The 25,350-nt window shown below is 46.9% G+C and overlaps 1 protein-coding gene across 4 annotated transcripts; it reads right to left on the reverse strand.

Annotated features, from left to right (window-relative positions):
- On the reverse strand, positions 1–25,349 carry zc3h7ba (zinc finger CCCH-type containing 7Ba). 4 transcript variants are annotated; one of them, XM_053637255.1, is made up of 22 exons: positions 25,182–25,349; positions 24,539–24,613; positions 23,995–24,031; positions 22,892–23,089; positions 17,278–17,436; positions 16,199–16,279; positions 15,905–16,073; positions 15,629–15,810; positions 13,115–13,418; positions 12,457–12,533; positions 12,039–12,138; positions 10,827–10,988; positions 10,506–10,711; positions 10,144–10,244; positions 9,527–9,711; positions 8,891–8,946; positions 8,211–8,455; positions 8,001–8,106; positions 7,631–7,739; positions 6,571–6,704; positions 5,735–5,904; positions 1–4,660 (listed from the first exon to the last, which is right to left on the reverse strand). In XM_053637255.1, the coding sequence occupies exons 2-22, from the start codon at positions 24,595–24,597 to the stop codon at positions 4,480–4,482; spliced, it is 3,021 nt and encodes a 1,006-aa protein (XP_053493230.1). In that variant the 5' UTR covers positions 24,598–24,613; positions 25,182–25,349; the 3' UTR covers positions 1–4,479. The 4 variants fall into 4 exon arrangements, with proteins under 4 accessions (XP_053493230.1, XP_053493231.1, XP_053493232.1 ...); XM_053637256.1 differs by lacking the exon at positions 25,182–25,349 and having other exon boundaries at positions 24,539–25,170; XM_053637257.1 differs by lacking the exons at positions 23,995–24,031; positions 24,539–24,613; positions 25,182–25,349 and having other exon boundaries at positions 15,905–15,941; positions 16,026–16,073; positions 22,892–23,780.
- Between the last annotated feature and the right edge of the window lies 1 nt (position 25,350).

The following is a 25,350-nucleotide window of genomic DNA, read 5'->3' on the forward strand; positions in this document are numbered from 1 at the left end:
TTCTTTTATAAAAATATTTATTGGCATATTATTTGGTCCATTGCTTGCGGTGGTTTACATAAAACCCAAATACACAGTTTCACAATAATGGCAATGTTAAGAAAAATAAAGAGAATTTGTAAAAGAAAAAAAAAAAACCCCTCAAGCCATAGACAGGAAATGTAGACATGTCAAAGGCTGTGCTGTGGGAGGTTTCAGTATAGTGGAGGTTTCACACCAAAGACTACAACATGGTTATAATCACTCAGAGCAGGGTAGTGGTGGCGTGGCGGTTAAGGCTCTGGGTTACTGGTCAGAAGGTCAGGGGTTCAAGCTGCCACTGTTGGGCCCTTGACCCTCTCTGCTCTGTCCCAAACCTCCTAACAAGCTGGAATATATACGAAGAAATGTATACGTGACAGATAAAGGCTTCATCTTCATCAGACAATGGACAGTGAGTACTTCCTGTGATGAAGACGAACGAAAACGTTTCCCTTTGACAAAACATGATTTTAAACGAAATCTTCTAACCTGCACTAAACTGCCATTTTATCAACTCCACCTGTTTGTAATCAAGTTACGACCACGCTTTTGTCACCGTGGTGTATCTGAATTCAATCAAAATACCGTATCAATGTCAAACTGAATTCCGTCGATTCCTCAGACGAACAGGCAAAAACAAAAACGCGACCCGACGTGTTCCCGTTTACTGAGAAACTCGACTGAAAAAACACGTGAACTCGAACTTGTCGCGATGGAAAACTTTACTTAATACTGTTACAAAAAAACCTGACACTGGAGACTCCTTCCAAAAAAACCGTCCGATAAACGTTACCTCACAGAAAACGTCACCATTTCAGTCACTTACTATTAACTCTGATTAGGTGGAGCGTCCACCGTACACGTCTCTCTGAACGTGTCATTACTATAGAAATGAGAAGGCGCTCGAATGCGAGCGTTAACATAGACCTGCGATTTGAAGCTGCACCTTCGGATCAAACAGAACCAAGAACTTGGCAGGGCAGCGGTGCGACGAGCCTGTATAGGATGTTTTCTCTTGCGAGACCGATTCTTTCTTGTTCGATTGGAGTAATTATTTCTATAAAGGAAACAGACGCATTTATCTGATCGTTCCTGTCTTTAAAACATGAAGGAATGAACAGAAGTTTCACTTCCGAGTCAAATACCGCTTCAGGTAAACAGGTAATTCTTTTAATCTCATCATACTGCGATTCCCGCTTTAATCTCCAACGAGCCGCCGTGTCGGACATTTTCGAAAGACGAGGACGTCGTCCTCCTCGGCTTTTACGGGTTTCCCCTCAGAGAACAGACTGCTGAGAAACTGGAAGTGTACTGAACGTTCAATCTCTTCATGAAGCAATGGACACAAGACTCGAACCAACGAGCGCCTCGGTTTACTTATCTGTGAAGCGCTGGGACAAACATGATAACACTTTAAACATCACAGTCGCGCGTCAGCAGAAAACGGCAGAATGACTCGTTTCCACAGGATCGTGGAGTGGACGTTTAGAAAGGGCGAATTCGTCGAACGGATTTCGTTGACGCAGTTTGGTTAACGCCGAACACCGGGTGAGGTCTATCAGGAGAACACTGATCTCAAAGGCACTGTGATCGTTACTGAAGGCACGCCGACGCCCAAGCGAAGGAAGGAGTGAGCAAAAACGACGACGATTAAACACCGTACCGTACAACGCGCGCTGGTCACCGTGTGGAAGAGATCGAGAAATAAACGCAGTCCCAGGCCGTGTGGGAATCTTGATATCTATCTGGAAAAAAAAAAAAGCGTAAGAGTGAACGGTCTTTAATATCAGTTCAGCAAATAATCAAATCGCATCAAACCCAAAAAGCCCAACGGATTTTTATCCCCCACACGATTTCTCTGTAGACGCTCCTGTAGCTAAAGAGTACCAAGAGGCAATAGCTAGTACGTACGTAAAACAGCAGATACGTCTGTATTTAGTCAAGAATGAAAGACTGTGTGGTCACGGTGTGGTGTTGTAGCAAAATAACCAACAACGTTACGAAGTGTCCCGTTCCTCTTATCTGAGAGCAGTTCGTCGACGATTACACAGTTTAATTGATTTAAGAACGGAACGTTGCAGTTTTATCCGCTCACTGTTACAGTTTGTCCTTTCGCCGCGACAATCCCACGTCATTTGAATCGGTTGGCACGTGTGGAACGTTCACCGTGTGAGCGGGCCGTTACTATAGAAACGAGAACGTACGAGAACGCGCAGCTGCGCTCCTCAAAGACTTGCTGTTCTAGGAGATGAATCTTCCGACCAATCAGAATGGAGAATTCAACGTTTTTACAGAGAAGCGTGCGAGTGTTTGACGATGCTAACCCGGTAGCTCTAGCGACATACGGGTACGCTCCAGGTAAGAGAGGAATCTGCTCCGTACTCAATCGGGCCACAGTGTGTGTGTTGCTGCATTACTCAGGCGCTTCGCGGTTCTTCTGGATTTGGCTCTGCTCCGATAAGAGCGAGACCACCTGCTTCTGCTCAAACCAAGCTGGAGCTGAAAATCAGCTCTGAGAATAAACAGGTCAGGGACGGCGCGACGCGAGCACGGAAACGCACGACCGGATCCGTCTCCTTCTGCGCACCGCATCACAGCAGACAGGACCTCCTGTTTATTTGGGTTTAGAGAAGACGGCTCTTATCCTCATGATCTTATCAGCGCGGACACGTCATCGTCTCTGCTGTGTGTCTAATATATGGCATCCTGGAATTCCCTTCGCACGAACACCACACACACGCCAGATTGATCAGAAATGTTACCAGATGTTTTTCTTTTCCTGAGAAAATCTGTGGGGTTTTTTCCCGTTCATGTTTCCTATCACGCATCGCTCAAACACACTAATAATATATACACGTGTGTTATATAGATTTTTTATGTGGGTTTATTGGCACAGAGTCATCGTCGCCCCCCCCACCCAAACGCAAAATCAAACAAACTCGGCAATATGCGCACATCACCGCAGATCCGGGACGAGACGAGACGAAACGCGTGACGTCGAAGCCCCTCTTCGGTTCACGTGCGTCGGACATGAGTACAGCTAAACGGTCTCGTTTACCAACAGACACCGCTGCGAAAGACCGCGCCAAACCATTTCAGAAAAAAACGTAAAAATTTAATATTGCAATTTCAAGTAGTTTTCCGTTAAAAGAAAAAGCACAACAAAAAAACTTCACAAAGTCGCAGCGCAAATTTTGGGGAAGAAAAAAAAAAGCAGCAAAATGCAAGCAATCAGAAAACAGCTCGGACTGAATAATATCTAGAAACAGGCTTTAATAATGTTCCATTTGATTTAAAACAACGTGTTCGAGATATTTCTACGCGCTCCAGTGGTGTAAAGCTAATTCCACAGACTTTAAAGTTGATGAATCTAGCTACACGGATCGGTGCAGTAAAGTCCAGGCTATCGATCACCGCCCTAGAGCTGTTTACTCACGACCGAACACGTCACGCCCCAGGTGACGTCACTTCACTCGGTTTTCCGTTATCGAGTTCCGGATGAAACCAAGCTCAAGCTTTAGAACTACGTGAACGTTAAGTTTTCCACTTAAAATCCCGAACTCCGCTCCGAGACCCGCGAGCAGGTTAATCCCGCCCGAAACGAGTAACCGAACGGCGCCTGGGGTTTTATTAAGTTTATTGGTTTATTTAAACCTAACTGATCGGGCAGCCATGATGTTGTTGTTGTTTTTCACTGTTATGTGCCATAAGCTCCTCCCCTTCTGTTCTGATGGTGCATGATGGGACGGTTTAATTCAGATTACATGTAAATCTGTGGCACTGGAGGATGAGAAAATAACCGGCGAGTGTGTGTTTTTTTTTGCTTTTGTTTTTTTTACAATGAGAATTAAGATTTAGGCTCAATGAAGCTTTAGGATCAGCCAGTAAACAAAACAAAACAAAATACACCAGTATGATCATAAGACTCATCATCATCATCATCATCATCATCATCATCGTGGTTGTTTCTGTTAACCTGCTAATCCTTCTGCATTGTAATAAGAGCAGGAGAGCATTTTTATAAGGGTTATCTGCTAGTTAGTGCACGTCGTACAGAACGTTACGGACGACAGAGCTGGTCCCTGACCGCGGCGCTGGCGGTGTAAGCCGGGCAGTGCATAGACGTGATGTGCTGTACCGCTGGGGTGCGGTTTAAAACGAGGCTTTAAGAACACGAGCGGGTGTGTCCTGATTAAAAGGAAAGGATTGTAGACACTAGAGGCACTCGACTGTTCAAAACAAATCTGCCACCGATAGTGGGACAGCACTGGGGACTCGACGAGCCGTCTGTGAGCGCGCTGGAAGGAAAATGTGAATATACGTTTATTTAAAAATAATAATAAAATTCAAAGAATGAAAATCTACTAAAGAGAATACATGCATGGCACTTCAGTGTGTGGTGGTTCGAATGAATGCAGAAGTGTGTGTGCGCGTGTGTGTGGGTGCGTGTGGGTCTTCTCAGTCCAGCAGGAGGAAGTTGTACTTCCCGAAGTCGTAGTCGTTGGGGGCGATGAGCATCTCAGCCCGCGCGCTCTCCAGCCTCCTGTGCAGGAAGTCCCGCCTCTTGCGCCACTCCTGGAGCTCCTCCTCGCTGTGGGCGTAGTCGCAGCTCATGCCCTCGGCACATCCGCTTTCCAACCTGTCAAACGTTCACATCACTCGCGTTAAAATGAAGAGGCCACGTCGTCCCGTCCCCGGACTTCCGACCTTATTTCAGTATGCGCTCAGAAACGTTTTCATTCTGACGGTACGATTACAGCGTGAGGAATAACCACAGATTTTACAATTATTACACACCGAAGAGTACAAGACTAAATATTTATTTACTTTAATGCCAGGGTAGATGCTAGCAAGATCTCCAACGCATGTAATTCCAGGAAACGAGCACGCTGTTTGTTTGTTTTTACCTAATTATCATAAAACCACCAGGTGTCTGCAGATTAGTCGTTTATCTGGACGGGGACGAGGGAGGATTAACGGTATTAACTGCACTTTAGGCCCGATCTGTGTGCGTAATCCATGCTGTGTGCCAACAAAGCCTTTCAAACGCCACACGACCGGATCCTAATCGCAACTCTTTCTCTTGCGCCGCGTCGGCCGTTTGCTTTGTTAGAGCTGTTCTCAGGTTACACGGATAAATCCGGTGTGCGTCCCCACCGTCTCGTCTGCTCTCCTACAGCCTCGGTTAAAGTTATCGGAAGAGTAGAATTATAAACGACTGCATAACGGATCGTTCTGAGCGCTCGGGTTAACATACGATGACCAAAAAAATTAATGAAAATAAAAAGCACGGAGATCTCGAACAAGCCTGATGGAAGATTCATCTGAGATGAAATACAGTTCCGAGACCAAGAGATCTCACCAATCTCCAGAACGGTCTCAATCTCAATGGGCGTGGCCTAATATTCTAATGAGCGGTGCTTGATTGACACGTCTCCATCTTACCAATATACCCCTCGTTCACTTTCAGTACTCGTCGTGGATCCTGGGAACGCTGAGGCACGAATACACGCTGGACTGGAGCGCCTTGCAATAGGATGGCACTCGCGCGCACACTCGCACACGCTCGCACACACTTCCTCAATTTAGCGTAATCAATCCATGTTTTTGGGGAGGTGGGAGGAACCCCACACAGACCCTAACCCGAGCTGGGGATCGAACTGGCGGTGCCGGAGCTGTGAGGTCACAACCTGTTATACCGTTAGGCGTGTACCTGGGGCAGAGGGAGAAGTAGGGTCCGGGGAAGCGGTGTATCCAGGTGAGACTCTCCTCCTCGCCCACTCCGCTGAGCACGCGCTCTTTGTGCCTCTCGGACGAGATGTGCTGCTGCCACTGGCGCTCGCTGTTACTGTGTTTCCCACACAGGCTGCAGTGGAAACCGTCCTGACACACAAACACACAAATGAACACCTACAGCCATCAAACACACTGTGTAACGTTACCATGGTTACATGTACACTGGTCATGGAGTACATTTTTAATGTAGTGGGGGGGATCGAAAACATGGCCAAATGAAGAGGTTTTTGTTTTTTAATCCGTTTTGTGGTTCCAGAACCTTCTTCTTCTGGTCAACCAAATAATGTCTAAATAATAATGTTCGAGAATTGACGGAAGCTGTTTTTAGACAACAGAGTAATACAGTATTCACCTTTAGAGTAAACAAAAATACTAACAAGGTGTTTACTTTAACACCGAAATAGAAAAGACCGACTCCACCGTGAGCCGTTCCAGCGACTCGAACCGATCTAAACTTTATCCAGCGATGGTTGTATTAGTGAACTCATTTCACCCTGACGTCTGTACAGAGCACGTGATCGCGACGGTGGAGACGCTGAAGCAGACTGAAAGCGTCTGAACTTCGATCATAAATCATCGTGGAAAAACATTTATCTGAGATCCAAAATGCAGCCACACTGCCGACTGAAGACGTTTCTCACAGTAACTCTGCTCTCCTGGACTTTATCAAAAATAAATAAATAAATAAATAAATAAATAAATAAATAATCTGTGAAAGCGTCTCTAGTCGTAAGGTTTCACACGCAAACTCACAGCAGCTTCTGCGAAGTCTGTCGGCATGGTGATCTGCTTCTCCTCTCCGAACTGGGACGCCGAAGCGCCGTCGAGTCGCTTGTTCTGATTGGCTGTCGTCAACCACACGTCGTAGACCTGCTGCAGGTCCCGCACTACAAAGCAAACACACACACACACACACACACACACACACGACGCATTCAGAGACCGTCATGTCCGTAACACCGCTGAGACGCTGAGAGGCGTACTCCTACGAAACACTGATTAAGGTTTTAAAACGGATACTGAATGAAAACGTAATGCTCGATAAACAGTACTGACTGTACCATGAAAATGTGCTGTACTTTTTATAATGAAATAAATATATAAATATTAATAATTAATTGATAAATAAAAGATACACATCCAAACTGAACCAAACAGTAACGTTTCAAATAACAAATAAAAACAGAGACATCCAATACGAATCACAAAACACTTCAAATAACGCGACAAAATTAGTCAGAGAGGTTTGTTATTTCGCCTCTAGAGGCCGCTCTCGTCCTGTATAATGACAGCGGAACTTTCTCGGCCGCTCTCGCAACCGGGAAGAACTATCGGTTACAGCAACCGGTTATCGGTGTTGATTAATCAGCAAAACCGATCAATCGTCCGACCTCTACTAATAAGTAGAATAACTGAAATCAGCTTCTGGGACGAATAAACATTCGATTTCAACAAATTACCGTCAACTTCCACCGAGTTTCCTTACCGACACGCCCACGACTCAAAGGAAATCCCGAGTTTCGCCCGCTCGTAATTTCGACCTTGTGGCGGCGTTCGTGTGCGCTCGACTGGTAAACACGATCTTTCCGACATGACTCGAACGCACCACCTGACCCTGACCGCTTTCTCCAGTTATGCTAATCGTCACATGGGCAGCATTTTAGAGAGATACACTACTGATGAAAAGTAGTTTTCTTAGGTGCAGCAGTGTGGAGCTCGAGCTATTTTGGAAAAACTTTTTTTTTTTAACAGTTAACGCGCGTGTACTGTAGATGTATGTACGTAAGGGACAGAAAGAGGTGTGAGGTCTCACAGCCGGTGTTCTTCATGTAGGTCCACAGCTCCTTCTCCTCCAGGCTGTGGGCGAACGAGCAGTTCCCGATGTAGTGGCACTTCTTCTCCTTCAGCACGTGGACACAGATCTGCAGGGATGTACCGGTACGGAAAGTCAGGAAGAGATGAAACGTAATCTCAGATTAATAATATGGTCCCGATCGGTCACGATGGCATATTATCTGTTTTCTGATTGGTTAAAGTGGCACAGGAGGCGGGACGTTAGAGTTTACAGAGACTACACCGAGGACTAAAAGCCCCCCGGGATCTTCGACATGAGCTAGGTGACGTTATGACGTCATGACGACGGAGACGTAGCGGGATGAAAGCCCAGACAGAACGAGACTCACGTCGTACTGCTGAGGGTACGTCTTCGCAAAGGGCAAAGGTCGCACGGCCACCCACTTCTCCCTGTCCAAGGACTTCACCAAAAGCACCCTCCGTTCTTTAATCCAGCTACAGAGAGATACCAAAAGAGAGAAAAATCAAAAGGTACAATATATAACGTGACGTTTCTCAGTGTGTGTGTGTGTGTGTGTGTGTGTGTGTGGTGTGTGTACCTGTGTCGCGCTTTAGCGCTGCAGTACTTGAGCGCTTTGTCCGGTTCGCTCGGCAGCCCGACGCTCCAGCACTGACCACACACGAACTTCATCGTCAGACGCAGATCGTGACCTTTCACCGGCGACAAGCTTCCTGCTCCGGAGCCTCGGGCAGGCCCCGCCTTCCCGTTTGACTCCGCCCCTTTGATCTGCCACTCCCCCCTGGATGCAGTGCCGTTGGTTTGGGATGCAGAAATGTTTACTGGCTGCAAGAAAGAAAATATATATATATATATATATATATATATATATATATATATATATATATATATATATATGAATATAAAAATAAATATAGTAGATTTTATTGAAATTATGAATAAGTATAAACATCATTATTATTAGAATAATATTAATAACAGCAATAAAATCTAATTATATAATAATAATAATAAGAAGAAGAAAAATAAGAAGAAGTATAAAAGATATTTGTTTTATTATAACAATTAATTTAACATTAATTTATTACCAAGTTTATAAAGTATTAATAGAATGACCTGTAACTAGACTAAAATACTTTATTTTATTACTGAATACTTTAAGGAACAAAGGTGACTGTGTGTGTGTGTGTGTGTGTGTGTGTGGGGTGTGTGTGTGGTCATTGCTCTATCAGTGTGTGTGCAGTGAAAGCAAGTACTCACCCTCTGCTTGTGCCAGTGCTTCTTAGATTCTTGCACAATCTCCTCATGAGTGGTGCCTACACACACACACACACACACACACACACACACACACATCAGCAGAAGAACAGCATCCCCACAGTGAAGCACGGTGGTGGCAGCATCAAGCACTGCAGCTGTTTTTCTTCAGCTGGAACAGGGGCTGTAATCAGGGTGGAGGTGAATCATGAACAGCTCCGAATCCCAGTCAGTTCTGGCGCTAAAGCACTTAAGATGAAGAGGAAGTTCATCTCTCAGAACGACGACGAGCCGAAGCAAACCTCCAGATCAACGGAGGAACGGCTTCACCGAAACAAGTTCAAGGTTTAGGAACGGCCCAGCCAGAGTCCAGACCTAAACCCAGTCAAAGATCTGTGAGGTGTCCTGAAGAGGGCTGTGTGCAGGAGATGCCCAGACCATCTGACGCAGTTACAACACTTTTCCAAGTCGAACTGACGGACTCTCACCCTGAAAGACTGAACGCTGCGATAAAATCTAAAGCTGCTTCGGATAAGTATTAGTTCAGGGGGGTGCACACTTATGCAACCAGGTTACTGTACATTTTTTATGTACAATAACCTGTGTTATACGTGTGTGTGTGTGTGTGTGTGTGTGTACCGTGGTCTTTCTGCAGGATCCAGCACTTGAGCTCGATGACTGAATGAGCGAAGCTGCAGTTTTTGTCGCGCTGGCAGCCGTAACGCACCTCATGACGACACACATCAAGCTGACGGTGTGGGCTGAGGGGCCTGATCTTACTGTAACACACACTGCTGCTTTTCTTCACCACGTGCACCAGACACCTGACACACACACAAACACAGGAAGAGAGGACAGAATATTAAACCACCTGATCATATGATAAAGCTGAGTAACAAAATATAAAAACTACTGCACTGTGTGAGCTGAGAGAAAGAGAGAGAGAGAGAGAGAGAGAGAGAGACAAGGAATAGAAAGAAAGTATAAAGTAAGAAAGAAAGTATGAAGAAAGAAAGAAAGAATGAAGAAAGTAAAAAAAGAAAAAGAAGGAAGAAAGAAAGAATAAAGAAAAAGAAAGAATAAATAAAGAACGAAAGAATAAAGAAAGAAAGATGTGGGGTAATAGATGAGGATGTTGATATGATGGTCATGTGACCCAGCCCTCAGAGAGAGAGAGAGCGAGCAAGAGAGAGCGAGAGCGAGAGCGAGAGAGAGAGAGAGAGAGCGAGAGAGATGAAGTGATGTGAGGAACAAACTTGTTTCTGTCGAACTGATGGCGCGAGTCCATGTTGGAGCACCAGGAGGGATTCTCCTTACAGCGCTTACTGATGGTCCTGGGTCTACCGTCAAAACAGCCCTACACACACACACACACACACACACACACACACACGCACGCACGCACACACACACACACGCAGTTATGTCCCTGTGACGTGGTTATAATAATAATAATGATAGTAATAATAATATAAACCTGTGATCTGCACTACTGTCAGAGATGCTCCTATAGAAAACTAATCAACACCTTCTGACCAATCAGATTTGAGAGTTCAGCAGCACTAAGAATTCATCACTACCACATGGTGTGTGTGTGGGTGTGTGTGTGGGTGTGTACCTCACAGAGGAACATGAACATGCCGCCGTGTATGGTCAGTAGTCTGATGACGCTCAGTGCTTGTCTCTGATTGGAGGAGAGCGGGTTGAAGAGCAGCTCCCGGGCCAGTAAGCCCCGCCTCTCCTGCATCCACACATCAATCTCCTCCTGACAATACGCAAAAGTGCAGGCCTCACCGTATTTACAGTCCTGCCGCTCTAGAACCTCTACATACACACACACACACACACACACACACACACACACACACACAAATATATAAGATGTGTCTATAAAGTATGGGTATAAGGTACAGGTTTATGAACAAGGCCACTAGTTCACCTTTACAGAGCACATAAGGACCCTGGAAGTTGCTTCGAGCTGGGCGTGGCCGGACACGCCTCCAAGGCTGATTGAGTCCACCTTTTCTCCTGCACAGCAGGATGTCTTTCTTACAGCCGTGAGACAAATCGGACCTGTACTCACAGTCTAGCACACCTGCACCTGAGACAGGGGACAAGACAGGGGACGAGACAGGGAACGAGACAGGAAACAAGACAGGGGACGAGATGAGACAGGAGACAAGACAGGAAACGAGACAGGGCACGAGACAGGAAACGAGACGAGACAGGAGACGAGACAGGGCACGAGACAGGAAATGAGACAGGGGACGAGACGAGACAGGAGACGAGACAGGGCACGAGACAGGAAACGAGACAGGGGACGAGACGAGACAGGAGACGAGACAGGGCACGAGACAGGAAATGAAACGGGACGAGACGAGACAGGGGACGAGACAGGGGAAGGGACAGGGCACGAGACAGGGGACGAGATGAGACAGGAGACAAGACAGGAAACGAGACAGGGGACGAGACAGGAAATGAGACAGGAAATGAGACAGGGGACGAGACAGGGCACGAGACAGGAAACGAGACAGGGGACGAGACGAGACAGGGGACGAGACAGGGGAAGTGACAGGGCACGAGACAGGAAACGAGATGGGGACGACACAGGGGACGAGATGAGGCAGGAGACAAGACAGGAAACAAGACAGGGGACGAGACAGGAAATGAGACAGGGGACGAGACAGGGCACGAGACAGGAAACGAGACAGGGGACGAGACGAGACAGGGGACGAGACAGGGGAAGTGACAGGGCACGAGACAGGAAACGAGATGGGGACGACACAGGGGACGAGATGAGGCAGAAGACAAGACAGGAAACAAGACAGGGGACGAGACAGGAAACGAGACAGGGGACGAGACGAGACAGGGCACGAGACAGGGGACGAGACAGGAGACGAAACACGAGATGAGACAGGGGGCGAGACAGGGGACGAGACAGGAAGAAGAACAGATGTTACAGGAAGTGGGTTTAATCATCAGGTGGAGCTGAAGCTGATTTCTGTGACGTCTATGAAACAACTTCTGTTATCTCGGGACAACAAAGAGCTCCCTGACAAATACAACAACAGGAAAACAACAACAATGAAGACGGAAGTCCTCTCTCCTCACTCTGTGTGCGTGTGTGTGTGTGTGTGTGTGTGTTAGTTACCTGTACGTATAAAACAGGCTGAACAGGCTTGAGTGAAGTCGTGAGTGTGTTCAAGAGGATTCCTGGTGAGCTGGGATAAAGTGGAGGCCACATGACCGTTCTGCTCAAACACACACACACACACACACACACACACACACACACACACACACACACACAAACACACACACACACACGTGTCTAGATGATCATGACAACTTCTAAGATCGTAGGAACTGAATGTAGGAACAGAAAGGAATGGACAGATTGAAGGAAAGGGACAGAGGAGGAATGGAGGGAAGGGAATGTGAGTGTGATGGAGGGAGAAACTGTAGAGACAGAGAGAAAGGGAACTTAAAGAAAGAAAGTAAAAAAGGGAGATGGGAGAAGGAAGAAAAAGGAAGATAAAAAGAAAAGGAAGCGAGGAATGAAGACTCACCGTGTAAACAGCGTCCACACAGTTTGATGAGTCTCTGATCTTCACTGGAGGGAGAAAACTGTGAGAGACTTTCCCACCTGGAGATAAAGAGAGAGAGAGAGAGACAGACAGAAAGAGAGAGAGACAGAGGGAGAGAGAGAGAGAGAGGGAGAGAGAGAGAGAGGGAGAGAGAGAGAGGGAGAGACAGAGAGAGGGAGGGGGGGAGAGGGAGAGAGAGAGAGAGGGAGAGAGAGGGAGAGAGGGAGACAGCGAGAGAGGGAGACAGACCGAGAGAGAGGGAGAGAGACAGAGAGAGAGGGAGAGACGGAGAGAGGGAGAGACAGAGAGAGAGAGGGAGAGGGAGAGAGAGAGGGAGAGACAGAGAGAGAGGGGGATTAATGCTGTGAACATTTATAATTTATTCCAGATAAACACACACGTGCGCGCGCCTCCATGTCTGTCAGTCTCAGTGAAGGAGGCGTGGCCTCTGCGTCCGCCAGTCTCAGGGAAGGAGGCATGGCCTCTGCTTCCGTCAGTCTCAGGGAAGGAGGCATGGCCTCTGCGTCCGTCAGTCTCAGGGAAGGAGGCGTGGCCTCTGTGTCCGTCAGTCTCAGGGAAGGAGGCGTGGCCTCTGAGTCCGTCAGTGCTGAGTGTGTGAAGCAATGGTAAACACACTCACCAGGCAGTGTGAACTCTGAGAGCGAGTCGAGCCCCTCTCCTCCTACCACTAGAGGGGGTCGCTGAGGCACTGAGCCCTGAGATAAGGCCTGAGAGAAGGAGTCGAGCGAATCCAGGGGTCTGACTGAGAGAGACGGGTCACGAGCTGTCTCACAGAACGAGTCCAGCGTGTTCAGGTGCGTGACGGCCGAGGGGAAGAATGCAGGAGGAAGACACGGGGAGGGAGCAGGGAGGAGCGGAGGGAACGACGGACCCAGACCCATCACAGGGACATGAGTGGGGACAACGCTGCCTTTAGAGGGAGTCTGAGAGAGAGAGAGAGAAAGAAAAGTGAAAGAAACAGAGAGAGACAAAGAAAAGGAAAGGGATAATTGTGAAAGTGGAGCGAGACAATGAGAGAGACATAGAGAGACAGACAGAGACGGTGAGAGAGACAGAGTGAGACAGAGAGAGAGACAGAGACGGTGAGAGAGACAGAGAGAGAGAGACAGACAGAGACGATGAGAGAGACAGAGAGAGAGAGACAGACAGAGACGGTGAGAGAGACAGAGTGAGACAGAGAGACAGACAGAGATGGTGAGAGAGACAGAGAGAGAGAGACAGACAGAGACGATGAGAGAGACAGAGTGAGACAGAGAGACAGACAGAGATGGTGAGAGAGACAGAGAGAGAGAGACAGACAGAGACGGTGAGAGAGACAGAGAGAGAGAGACAGACAGAGATGGTGAGAGAGACAGACAGAGACGGTGAGAGAGACAGAGTGAGACAGAGAGAGAGAGACAGAGACGGTGAGAGAGACAGAGTGAGACAGAGAGAGAGAGAGAGACAGACAGAGATGGCGAGAGAGACAGAGAGAGAGAGACAGACAGAGACAGTGAGAGAGACAGAGAGAGATAGACAGACAGAGACGGTGAGAGAGACAGAGACGGTGAGAGAGACAGAGAGACAGACAGAGACGGTGAGAGAGACAGAGTGAGACAGAGAAAGAGAGACGTGAGACAGAGAGAGACAGACAGAGACGGTGAGAGAGACAGAGTGAGACAGAGAGAGAGACAGACAGAGACAGTGAGAGAGAGAGACAGACAGACGGTGAGAGAGACAGAGTGAGACAGAGAGAGAGACAGACAGAGACAGTGAGAGAGAGAGAGACAGACAGACGGTGAGAGAGACAGAGTGAGACAGAGAGAGAGACAGACAGAGACAGTGAGAGAGACAGAGAGAGAGAGACAGACAGAGACGGTGAGAGAGACAGAGAGAGAGAGACAGACAGAGACGGTGAGAGAGACAGAGTGAGACAGAGAGAGAGAGACAGACAGAGACGGTGAGAGACAGAGAGAGAGAGAGACAGACAGAGACGGTGAGAGAGACAGAGTGAGACAGAGAGAGAGAGACAGACAGAGACGGTGAGAGAGACAGAGAGAGAGAGAGAGACAGACAGAGACGGTGAGAGAGACAGAGTGAGACAGAGAGAGAGACAGACAGAGACAGTGAGAGAGAGAGACAGACAGACGGTGAGAGAGACAGAGTGAGACAGAGAGGGAGACAGACAGAGACAGTGAGAGAGAGAGACAGACAGACGGTGAGAGAGACAGAGTGAGACAGAGAGAGACAGTGAGAGAGACAGAGAGAGAGACAGACAGAGACGGTGAGAGAGACAGAGAGAGAGAGAGAGAGACAGACAGAGACGGTGAGAGACAGAGTGAGACAGAGAGAGAGAGAGAGACAGAGAGAGAGAGAGAGAGACAGAGAGACATTGAGAGAGACAGACAGAGACGGTGAGAGAGACAGAGAGAGAGAGAGAGAGAGAGAGAGAGACAGAGAGACATTGAGAGAGACAGAAAGCATTGTGGTTACTATTACACAGAAAATGGCATTGTTTCCTTCTACAGTTTTGCTGTAAAGTTACTGTCACTAACAGGGTTGTCATGAGAACCGATACTTCGGTACCAAGTCGGTACCAATATTCTTACAACGTGACGGTGCCTGTTTTTCTGCAGTTCCGTTACTACCAATCGTAACGAAAGTTCCGAGGTTGCGATTCTTCCGGACCTGAAGGGGGCAGCAAATACGCGTAAGTGTTTACGTCGGTCCACAAGCAGTGGAGAAGAGGAGGAACGCCTACAAGCACAGACTACAGAAGAACAGCAGAAGATTAGCTTAGCTTTAAGTTTAGCTCCGCCCCCACTCGTTGAGAGGAAAAGAGAGGAAAGCTAGTATCGGTTTCCGGTGTGCAGCCGATGCTATCGTTCATTTCAAACAAAGCGAGGAAACACCTGCAATTTGGCGGGGCTCCTGAAAGACTGTCCTATAACATGTTTGCTCGAGGCAGCTGCACTGTATCGTGCACTTTTGGTGGTATCGGTACCGACTACTAGATTTGTGGTATCGTGACCTCCCTTGTCACTAACAAATAACGGAAGCTTCTAACATTCTAACATGGTCTTATTTAACAAGTCCTTCCAGCACAGAGCTTTGGTTCTGTTTGTTTACGCTGCGCTGGAAGTCAGCGGCTCACATGCGGGAGCTGTTCCTGCTTGGAGACGCAGTCCAGCAGTGTGTCCAGCTCGTCCCCCACCAGCTCGCACTCCCCCAGCTGCTCAGACACGGGCACCGACAGACACACGGCCGGCTCCTCGGCTGCGTCGCTCACAGGGACCGGGGCGGGCAGGACAGGGGACTCGCTCACAGACGCGCTCGCTGAGAGAGAGAGAGAGAGAGAGAGAGAGAGAGAGCAGAGCTCAGAGTGCGAATAACACACGATGACCTGGAGAGCAAAAATATTCACACCCACCTGTGATGTCACACGAGCTATCCAGACCATTAGAGATCTGTAAGAGAGAAAAACCCCAGGAGATTAAACTGTAGCGTCGAGGAATTAATAAAGGTAAAGACAGGAAAATAAACAGTCTCACCTGCTCCAAAGGAGGCATGTTTTCTCCGTTAGTCTCACTTACACCCTGCTGCAGAGCAGAGGAACAGACATCACACACACACACACACACACACACACTACATCTGTACCTGTCTCACAGTTCACTACCTTCACCTAACATCACGTGACTCCACGAGCGCTAACGTTACTGACCTGTACACCCGCGTAGGCTTTACACGTCTTCAGATCCAGTCTCTCGGCCAAATCCTGAGCCAGTTCCTTCACCCTCTCATCCTGATCCACACACACACACACACACACACACACACACACACACACACACCGATCATTCAGACAGAAACATCAGCGTATTACAAAGAACGAAAAAAAAACCCCGTAACACTACATCAGAATTCTCAGGAGCACCGTATACTCGGGCTACGAGCTCCAGAATTATTGGCACCCTTTGTGAAGTTGGCTGTGTGTAAAGTGCTTAATATCACACTGAAAATCTGAGAGAATCCAAACCTTCAGAATGTTGAAACTGAAGTTAGAATAAACAAACAAACAAACAAACAAACAAACAAACAACCTTCCTTCCTTCTTTAAAGCACATTTTTAGCAAGGGCCAGTAATTTTGGCGCTGGTATGACATTGGAGGGGGGGGGAAACAAGACCGCATGCGCACGTCCAAAAAGTTTTACCAGGTGCACGGCCAAAAGGTCAAAAGTACACGGTAAAAGAAAGAAAGGACGGCACAGTGCGATAACGCTCTCAGAAACATTCCATTTTTAAAAAGCCACGCTCCAAAATCTAGTGGGAAGCCCTGTCGTGGAAAACACATCTTTCCAGCCTCAGTCAAAAAACTCCGGAGACGGAGGGTTTGTAGATGTGAAAAAGTAAATGAACTTTATTGAAAGAATAAAGGGAGACAGTCTGCAGAGGGTCTGAATTACACGTACACAAACAGGTCTTCATACACCTCTCTGGAGCAGGTCGATCATCCCTAGGCGGGGTTTTCCCCTTTTTGTTCTAGAAACAAACGAATCGGGAACCGGACGACCAACGACCACGTACGGGTCTGATGGTCAGGGGTGCACAAACTTTTGTCCCTGTAGTGTATATACAAACTTTAAAATAGTCACATTTATTTAAAATTTTAAAAAAGTTGCCATGATGTACGACTCATGAGATCACGTCTTCATCGACTGAAACAGAATTAAATAAGAGGTGTGAGTGAGAGTGTGTGAGAGTGTGTGAGTGAGAGTGCGTGTGTGTGAGAGTGCGTGTACCTGTGGAGAGGTGAGCAGGCAGGCGGAGCTGCACTCGTACGCTTCGTTCAGTCGCCCGAGCTCCTTCAGACACACGGCCTTCCTGTACAGAGCCCTGCCGCTGTCCGCACACACGCTCAGAGCGCTGTCACAGTCCCTTACACTCGCCTCCAGCTCCCCCTGACGGACACACAGACCCGGGTACGGCGGTTACACACACACACACACACACACACACACTCACACACACACACTCACAACAAGTAATGGAAGCTTATAGCCTCTGGTTTAGCACCGTGCACACAGCACGTCCGAATCATCACACGTTCGCTTCAGAAGACAGTCTCAGGAAACCGCATTTTAAAAAAAAGCTTCAATATTGTCACCCTTTATGAAAATTCACAACACACACACGTCAATTAAAAAAATAATGTTTACTTATTTATTTATTTTTCCAAAAACAAACATTTTCTCATGTAGTGCAGTTACCCCCCCCCCAAAACAACATATAAAAATGACCAACACGCTTAAAATGAATATTGTGTGAGTTGAACACACACACACACACACACACACACACACACACACTCTCGGCCTCTTCCTTCTTGTTTCTAACTTCTTTATAAGATTTTATTCTTAGATTCGTGCATGTGCACTTCCTCCTCAGTTCATACCACAAGTTTAAATAGGTTTCAAATCCCTTCTTCTCCTGCGGTCGCAAACCGCAGCAGCGCGTCTATCCGAGTCGCCGAACCAACGCCGCGGAGCCTCCTGCGACCACGCGAGCGCGGTACAGCAGTGACGCTTCCGCTCTTACACGTTTTTCTCCAGAGTCGTTAATCCTATTGTCTCCCACACGAGCACGGAGCTAAACCAGAGGCGATAAACCTCCCTGAACCGCTAACGACATCGTCCTCACATGACAGACTTCACACGCCGAGCGCGTCCTGCGTAACGTACGCCTCCGGGTTCGCGCTCGGGGGAGTGGGACGCTTTACGCTCCAGCGAGCGCCTGAAGGTCACGAGAGAACTTGGACGGTGTGTTTGCATTCCTCGCGCTGATAAGAAGAGAGAGTTAGTTGGCTGCTCGGTTTTGAACTCCACGCCAGCATCAAGAGATTCGTGGCAGGCGCAAGGTTATAAATAAATAAACAAAAACAAACAAGCGACTAATTATTAAATAGTCAAAACAATTAAAAGTATAAAACATTCCGTAGCGAGCAAGTAAACCGTCTATAATGAGAGATTTGTGATTAAAAAAATTCTACAATCCTTCCCTGGTGTTGATTTTATCAAATAACGGTGACTCATCACCCATCAGTACGATGATGTGTCTACGCGGTCTGATCCAAGGACATTTAAAGTGCACCTATTACGGTTTTCAAATATTCCCTCTCATGTAGTGTGTTATATACGGAGCTGTTTGTGAATGTAAAACGTTTCAAAAATCAAAGCGCACGACAAACGGAGTTATCGACTCCCAAAAGAAGGAACCGATTCTGAACAGCTGAATCGAGTCGTTAGTGATTCCAGACTTTACTTCCTGTATTAACCTACGTAGGTTCATCACAAAAAGCCCCGCCTCTGGTCTTTATCGGCTGCACACTGACAGCGGTACACCAATCACGACAGACTGGGACGTCTGACCAATCAGAGCAGAGTACGCTCTCTGAAAGGAGGAGTTTAGAATGAATCATTTAACGAGTCGTTTCTGACACTGGGGGGGAAAAGGTAGTACAGCAGATACGTGACGATTCTCCACTGTCGATCCATTGGTGTATATACACGTGTGTGACGACAAAATCTGATTCTTACATTTATGGCATTTGGCCGATGCCCTTATCCAGAGCGACTTACAATTATCTCTCTTTTATTTTATATATATATATATATATATATATATATATATATATATATACACACACACACACACACAACTGAACAACTGAGGGTTTAGGGCCTTGCTCAGGGGCTTGGAGGTGCTGGGATTTGATCTCCCGACCTTCCAATCAGAAGTCCAACGACCGGGTGAGTCTTTGACTTTTTAATTATAAGATAAATGACCAAGTTTATTTTATTTATTTATTTATTTATTTATTAATCCCACGGAGGAACGGAGCAGATATGCGTCTGGGTTAAGAGGTCAAGATTCGTGTCCAAGACTTCTCGGGGTCTTACACACGAGGAGACAGAAGGAGACACAGCGAGAGGGATTCTCAGGGATTCTCCTGATACTCCCAGATCAGGAGCAGGTATGATGCGATTTATTCAGTCAAACTGTGCTTCATAGTCGCGTACTCCGACAAGAAATCCGTAAAAAATAAACATTTTAATGAAGAAAACGTGTCGGAGGAATTCTTCTTCTGAGAATGAATCTCTGTTAGACAGGAGTCTTCACGTGGCGTTTTTCTTTAAATCAGATTAAAACCAGCCCCACGCTCACAACTGAAGGAGCGGCGTGTTCTTCCTATTAAGCCATTCGCAAAGCTTGGAAATTCAAAATGAAAAAAAAATTCGATCGGTTAGAAAAATACGGGCCATAATGAGGAATAACAGAACCTCATAACAGTATAAATAATGTAAATATTAGAGTATCCCAGGTTAGAGGACCGGTCCAGACGAGACCAGCATGTCCATCCCTGATACTAGTTCAGATTTGGATTTTCGCCTAAGGAAAAAATCAAATACACGTGATAGAAGGGGTTAATGTTTAGAAAAACATTATTCTTCACTGCAGGAACGATACGGATCCGTTTCGAGAACAGCTCTCGCGTCAGTGAGAGCGCTAGGGAGGCGGGTTTTTGTTTGTTTGTGGACATTTTTATTTGTTCGACTAATCCGTCAGTAAAGATTACATATTCGTTCTCAGTTGTGTGTGTAAATAAGTAAACAAGGAAAGTAAATAAGCAAGTAAATGTTATTTCTAGAGCACATTTAAACACAGCTTACACTCAACCAAGTGCTGTACGAAGGATATAAAAAATGTATTATAAATAATAATAATAATGATAAATATTCTAAAAATACACGTACCAACAGCAGCGACTGATAAACAGCAGGGACAAGGGACAAGGACGGAGGAGAATAATTATGAGCAGAAATGGAAAGAGCACTTTAAATGTCAAGAGGAAACTGCTTCCAGAGGCGCGGAGCAGCTTTGCATTCGCGGTACGATTTTTCAACAAACTCTGACGTAATCCGACCTGGGCACGAACCGTCGCCACGACGACGAGGCAAGCGTCCCTGCAAACTGTACGGAAACGAGCGTACGGATGCGTTCTTTCTGTAAAACCGTTTATTCATTTTCTCACTGGGGAGGGGAGATCATCCGCTAGCCGTGTGCCGTTTTGCGTATCCTGTTTCGTGACGTAAGAAGCGAAGTCGCGAAACAAAGGTTTACAGCTCGAATTCGCGTAAAAACCGTTCTTCATAACGGACGGCCTAATATAACAGTCAACTTGCCACGTCGCCTGACTTGAGATGTCTTTCTCGGAGCCGTTGAAACTGCTTGGGGGTGGGGGGGGGAACACTGGGAAAGCTCCGCACGTCGTCCGTCTGCGGTCCTCCGGGTAAATGCGAGTAAGCGCCCGGTCTCTCACCCACAACCGCTTCCGTCTTTTCAGGCGAAGGACGTCACGTAAAGACGCCGGTAATAGTAAACTGTTGATCCGGGTAAACGAGTCATCTGTTTTTATAGCAGCCTGACTCTCCATTACAAAAAATAAATTAATCAAAAGTTTATTGGCGTCTGTCGGGGCCATGTGACCACGACAGCTGTGTTTCCCAACATTCTGAATCCAACGGCCAACTTTTAAAGGTTGCTGATTGCTGGCGTGTGTCGGGGCCGTGTGAACTAGGCTTACGAGACGTGTGAGCGGAATGCAAACGGATAAGGTCTGTGATACAAGATGGGGCCTGGCCGTTAAGAGCATTAAAAACGATCAGCGGGATCTTAAAGCGAACTCTAAAACGGACAGGGGGGCCAGCGGGATCAGGCGGTAGAGCGGGTCGTCCGCTAATCGTAGTGTTGGCGGTTTGATTCCCGGCCCACGTGACTCCACGTGCCGAAGTGTCCTTGGGCGAGACGCTGAACCCCAAGTGCTGCTACCGTTTTTGTGCGGGTGTGAATGAGAACCAGTGTGAAGCGCTTTGTAGAACCGCTGAGGTTAAAAAGGCGCTCTATAAGTGCAGGCCATCTAGCAGAACCGGGGTAACGTGACCACGCTTTTTATTACCAGTCAACAGTCTCGCAGCGGCATTCTGGACCATCTGCAAGCGTGTTAGTTCAGGACTGGGGAAAGCCTACAGGAGGTACAGGGAATTACAACAGTCCAGTCGTGATCGCGAGAAAACAGAAACGATCCGAGTTCGGAAAGAATTCTTAACTGGTAGAAGCTCTTTTTTAACGACAGGACTGCTTTGTTTGTCAAGGCAGAGCTCAGAATCAAGGATAGCACCAGGGTTTTTTTTGCATGTGACTTTACATATGGGGTGAGGTGGCCTAACTTGCTGGCGAGGCAACTTCCGGACTTCAGTTTTGTCGCTGTTAAGCTTGAGGAAACGATATACCATCCAGCCTTTAAAGTGCACCTATTATGGATTTGAAACGTGCCTGATTATGTTTTAAAGCTCTCATACGATAGATTTACGTGCATCCGAGGTCAAAAAACACTTTAACGCGCTCATAATTTAAACTGCAGCGATACCTTTTTCCCCCCAGTGTCACAAACGGCTCGTTAAATGATCCGTTCTAAACTCCTCCTTTCAAAGAGCATACTCTGCTCTGATTGGTCAGACGTCCCAGTCTGTCGTGATTGGTCTACCGCTGTCAGCGAGCAGCCGATGAAGACCAGAGGCGGGGCTTTTTGTTACGAACCTACGTAGGTTAGTACAGGAAGTAAAGTCTGGAATCTCGAATGACTCGATTCAGCTGTTCAGAATCGATTCCTTCTTTTGGGAGTCGATAACTTTGATTTTTTTTAAACTTTGCAGACGTTTTTACATTCGCAAACCGCTCCGTATATAACACACTACATGAAAGGGAATATTTGAAAAACCGTAATAGGTGCACTTTAAATGTCCTCGAGAGCGTCCAGGAGACGCTGTAGGGAATCGCTAGATCTCATTGGGAGATACAGCTGTGAATCAGCAGCATAGAAGTGAAAGGAGACGTTATAAATATTTCCTAAGCGGGAGCACGTGCAAACAGAGGAGAACCGAGAACCCAGGATGGACCCCTGAGGGACCCCATAGGTGACCGGAGCAGAGGAAGAGTGAAAACTGAGAACGTCCTATGTTTAAGATACGAGTTGAACCGAGTAGTGCTGTAACCTTTATGCCAACCCGCTAAGGTCTCCACCGCGAGCAACACACGGTCCGTCACCTTTAACGAAGGCGTTTCGGTGCTGCGAAACCCGACTGGAAGGGTTCAAGTATCTCGGTCGAATTCAGGAATGGTAGCAACAGCGACCGGACAACTTTCTCCATTGTTTTCAAAGAGAAGAAATGAACCTCATCCTGATCAATTCCTGCCGAGAGAATTCACGCTTACAGTTCTACAAGTTCTCTGCACATACAAGAGCGGGAAGATAGGAATACAGGTGATAAAGATAGAGGTGAATCCCACGCAGCTCACCATGTTGTGCTGCGCCGCAGCTCTGTTCACGTAAAGGCTCTCGAGCAGCGCCGCGGGAACCGTCACTCCTTCGCCCTGAGCGTATCTCGCCACGCTCACTCCCTCGCTGAAGTGGCCCCGCGCCAGCGTCCAGTCGCCCTCCCGAAACGCCGCGTTACCTTCGTCCAACAGGTTACACACCAGCTGCACGAGGAAGCCCTGGGTTCGGAAGAAGACAGGACGAACAAAATCAGGCGGAGAACAAGCCAATGGGGCGACACAGAGATATTCATATTCATCAGCTAGAAACCGCCTCCAGTTCATTAGAACACATTACAGCACTGACTGGCCTCTCTAAACACCAGTAGATTTAAATAACCAGCTTGGTAAATGAATGCATTTACAGTTTTACGTTCAAACTGGAACTCTATCATCATCATCATGTAAAAAACCTTCCAGCCCTCCAGCACAACTCAACAGAACGTAGGCGGTGGAGTGATTCAGGTTGTTCAAAATGGCCGCCCCCGTAACGCTCCACCGTCCTGCTCGCGTTTGTACACCACAGGAAGTCCTATTGAGTCATGAGCCACATCAGCATTGTGTCGGCGTAACATCACTGAACAGCTGGATGCTCATATACGCTCCGAGGGAAACAGACGTCAGCTTTGGCTAGTCGATAAAATGAAAAATAAAAAATTAACATTCCTCCAAACTATTCCTTTTCGGGAACTTTCCTTTTATTGACTACAATATTCCCTCGGCTGGGATTCGAACTCACGAGCTTCTGGTCTCTGTTAATCATTGAGCTACCGCTCAGCGGGTCATAAGTGCTGGATGTAGGACAGGTACAGAGCACACGGGTTAATAAATAACCTGCTGATAAACATGAGGAGTCGGTCTTGTTAGGAAATCAGCGGCTTCTCGACGAACCGGACATGGGTCATAGAAGAAGAACTGACCCGGTAACAGTACACATCATATTGCGATACAGTGACAGGCTGGGTGGGCGGAGCTTTCCGCTCTCAGAATGCAATGTAAGGCAAGGTGAGGCGAGCCAACGGGACAATCCCCAATTAAACTAAACCACAGCATCCTTAAGCAGATAGAGCAGAAAGAAACTGCACCTCATAGCCGTCCGGGTCGGGGTACGGCAGTGACGACCTGGGAAAAACAACACAAAGCACTAATTAAATTCGAGAACAATCAGGGTTAGTTCAAATAAAAACAATACTAAAAAGACTCTCTCGATACACAGTACGGATCAGGATACCTAAATAAGCAGCGCTGCATTTAAAGGGGCCGTCTGTAATCTTTAGAAGCAAATTAAAACACTGACAAGTCTTTCTCTTTCCCAAAAGCGATCCTAACCCCAGTGCTGAAACTACGAATATCTAAAGCAGTCGCTTTCTGGTTGGGGGGGAAGCTGATTTCTGGGCCAGAAAGAAAAAAAGCAAACAGAAGCTTTAATCAAAAAAAATCAAAACAAATCATTTGCGTGAAAGTAGTGCAAATGTCGGGTTTGTTTACAAAACATGCTTTATCGCGTCGTTTTATTTTAACCAGAGAGTCAACAGCGTATAAAAACGCTCCAAAACGTCGACCTTGACTTCACGGCGAGTTTAAGATCTCCGTTTTAACAGGTCTGATCACGGTTAAGCTGCTTCTTACTGAATAAAAGCCAGAGCTTTCTGGATCTCCTCCTTGCGCTTCTGCCGGTCCTGGTTCATGGCCGTTCATGAGGTCCTGGATGGGGAGGGGGGCGTGAAAGACACAAAAAACTGAGATGGCGTGAAAACGAAACTGAACAGACCTGAGGGTGGGAGAGCTCTCTCCAGGTTCTGCTTTAGAAATGAAATGTAAAAGTCCATCAGGGTTTAATAGAGAGCTTCATGAGACGTGCAGAGGTGTCGAGTCCTGGGTTTCGGTGAAGGATAATCAATAATAATAATAATAATAATAATAATAATAATGTGTGCACAGGCACCAGAGAGGAGACTGAAGTTATTTCCTCTCCGGAAGAAGGAGGATTTCAACAACACACCCACACACACCAAAGTAGCTTTGTACAAACAAAACAAGTAAACAACACTCATTATTACACTACGTGTACAATGAAACATTTATATCATATATGTATACATATACATTTATTTATATACCAGAAACACACAAACACACAAACACACACACACACACACACACACACACACATGCTGTAAATAATAATAACTAATGCACAGAAAAGGAAAGCAAGAGTGTACAGCTAGCTGAGAGATGAAACACACACTCCACAGCCTGACTCCAAACTTACCTGGAGCTCCGAATGATTCTATTTGGGATGAAAGTGAACACTTTCGGTTTGGACTTTTCGGTCGTCTGATAGTTAATTCTCTGCAGAAATGACTCTTTTTTTTTCAGGGCGCTAACTACACGGAACATGTGATGACTCCCTGCACAGTCTCGGCTGCACCGCGCGGTCC

This window comes from Ictalurus furcatus, chromosome 12, assembly GCF_023375685.1.
Source record: "Ictalurus furcatus strain D&B chromosome 12, Billie_1.0, whole genome shotgun sequence".
NCBI classification, from domain to species: domain Eukaryota; kingdom Metazoa; phylum Chordata; class Actinopteri; order Siluriformes; family Ictaluridae; genus Ictalurus; species Ictalurus furcatus.

Bases quoted from the DNA above. Each gene is read 5' to 3' on its own strand.
- zc3h7ba (XM_053637254.1), bottom strand. From the start codon at position 23,194: ATGAACTGGAGGCGGTTTCTAGCTGATGAATATGAATATCTCTGTGTC. The intron at 8,456-8,890 runs GTGAGTACTTGC...TCTTTCTTGCAG, and splicing joins AGCACTGGCACAAGCAGAGG to CCAGTAAACATTTCTGCATC. The intron at 8,107-8,210 runs GTACACACACCA...ATCTCTCTGTAG, and splicing joins AGCGCTAAAGCGCGACACAG to CTGGATTAAAGAACGGAGGG.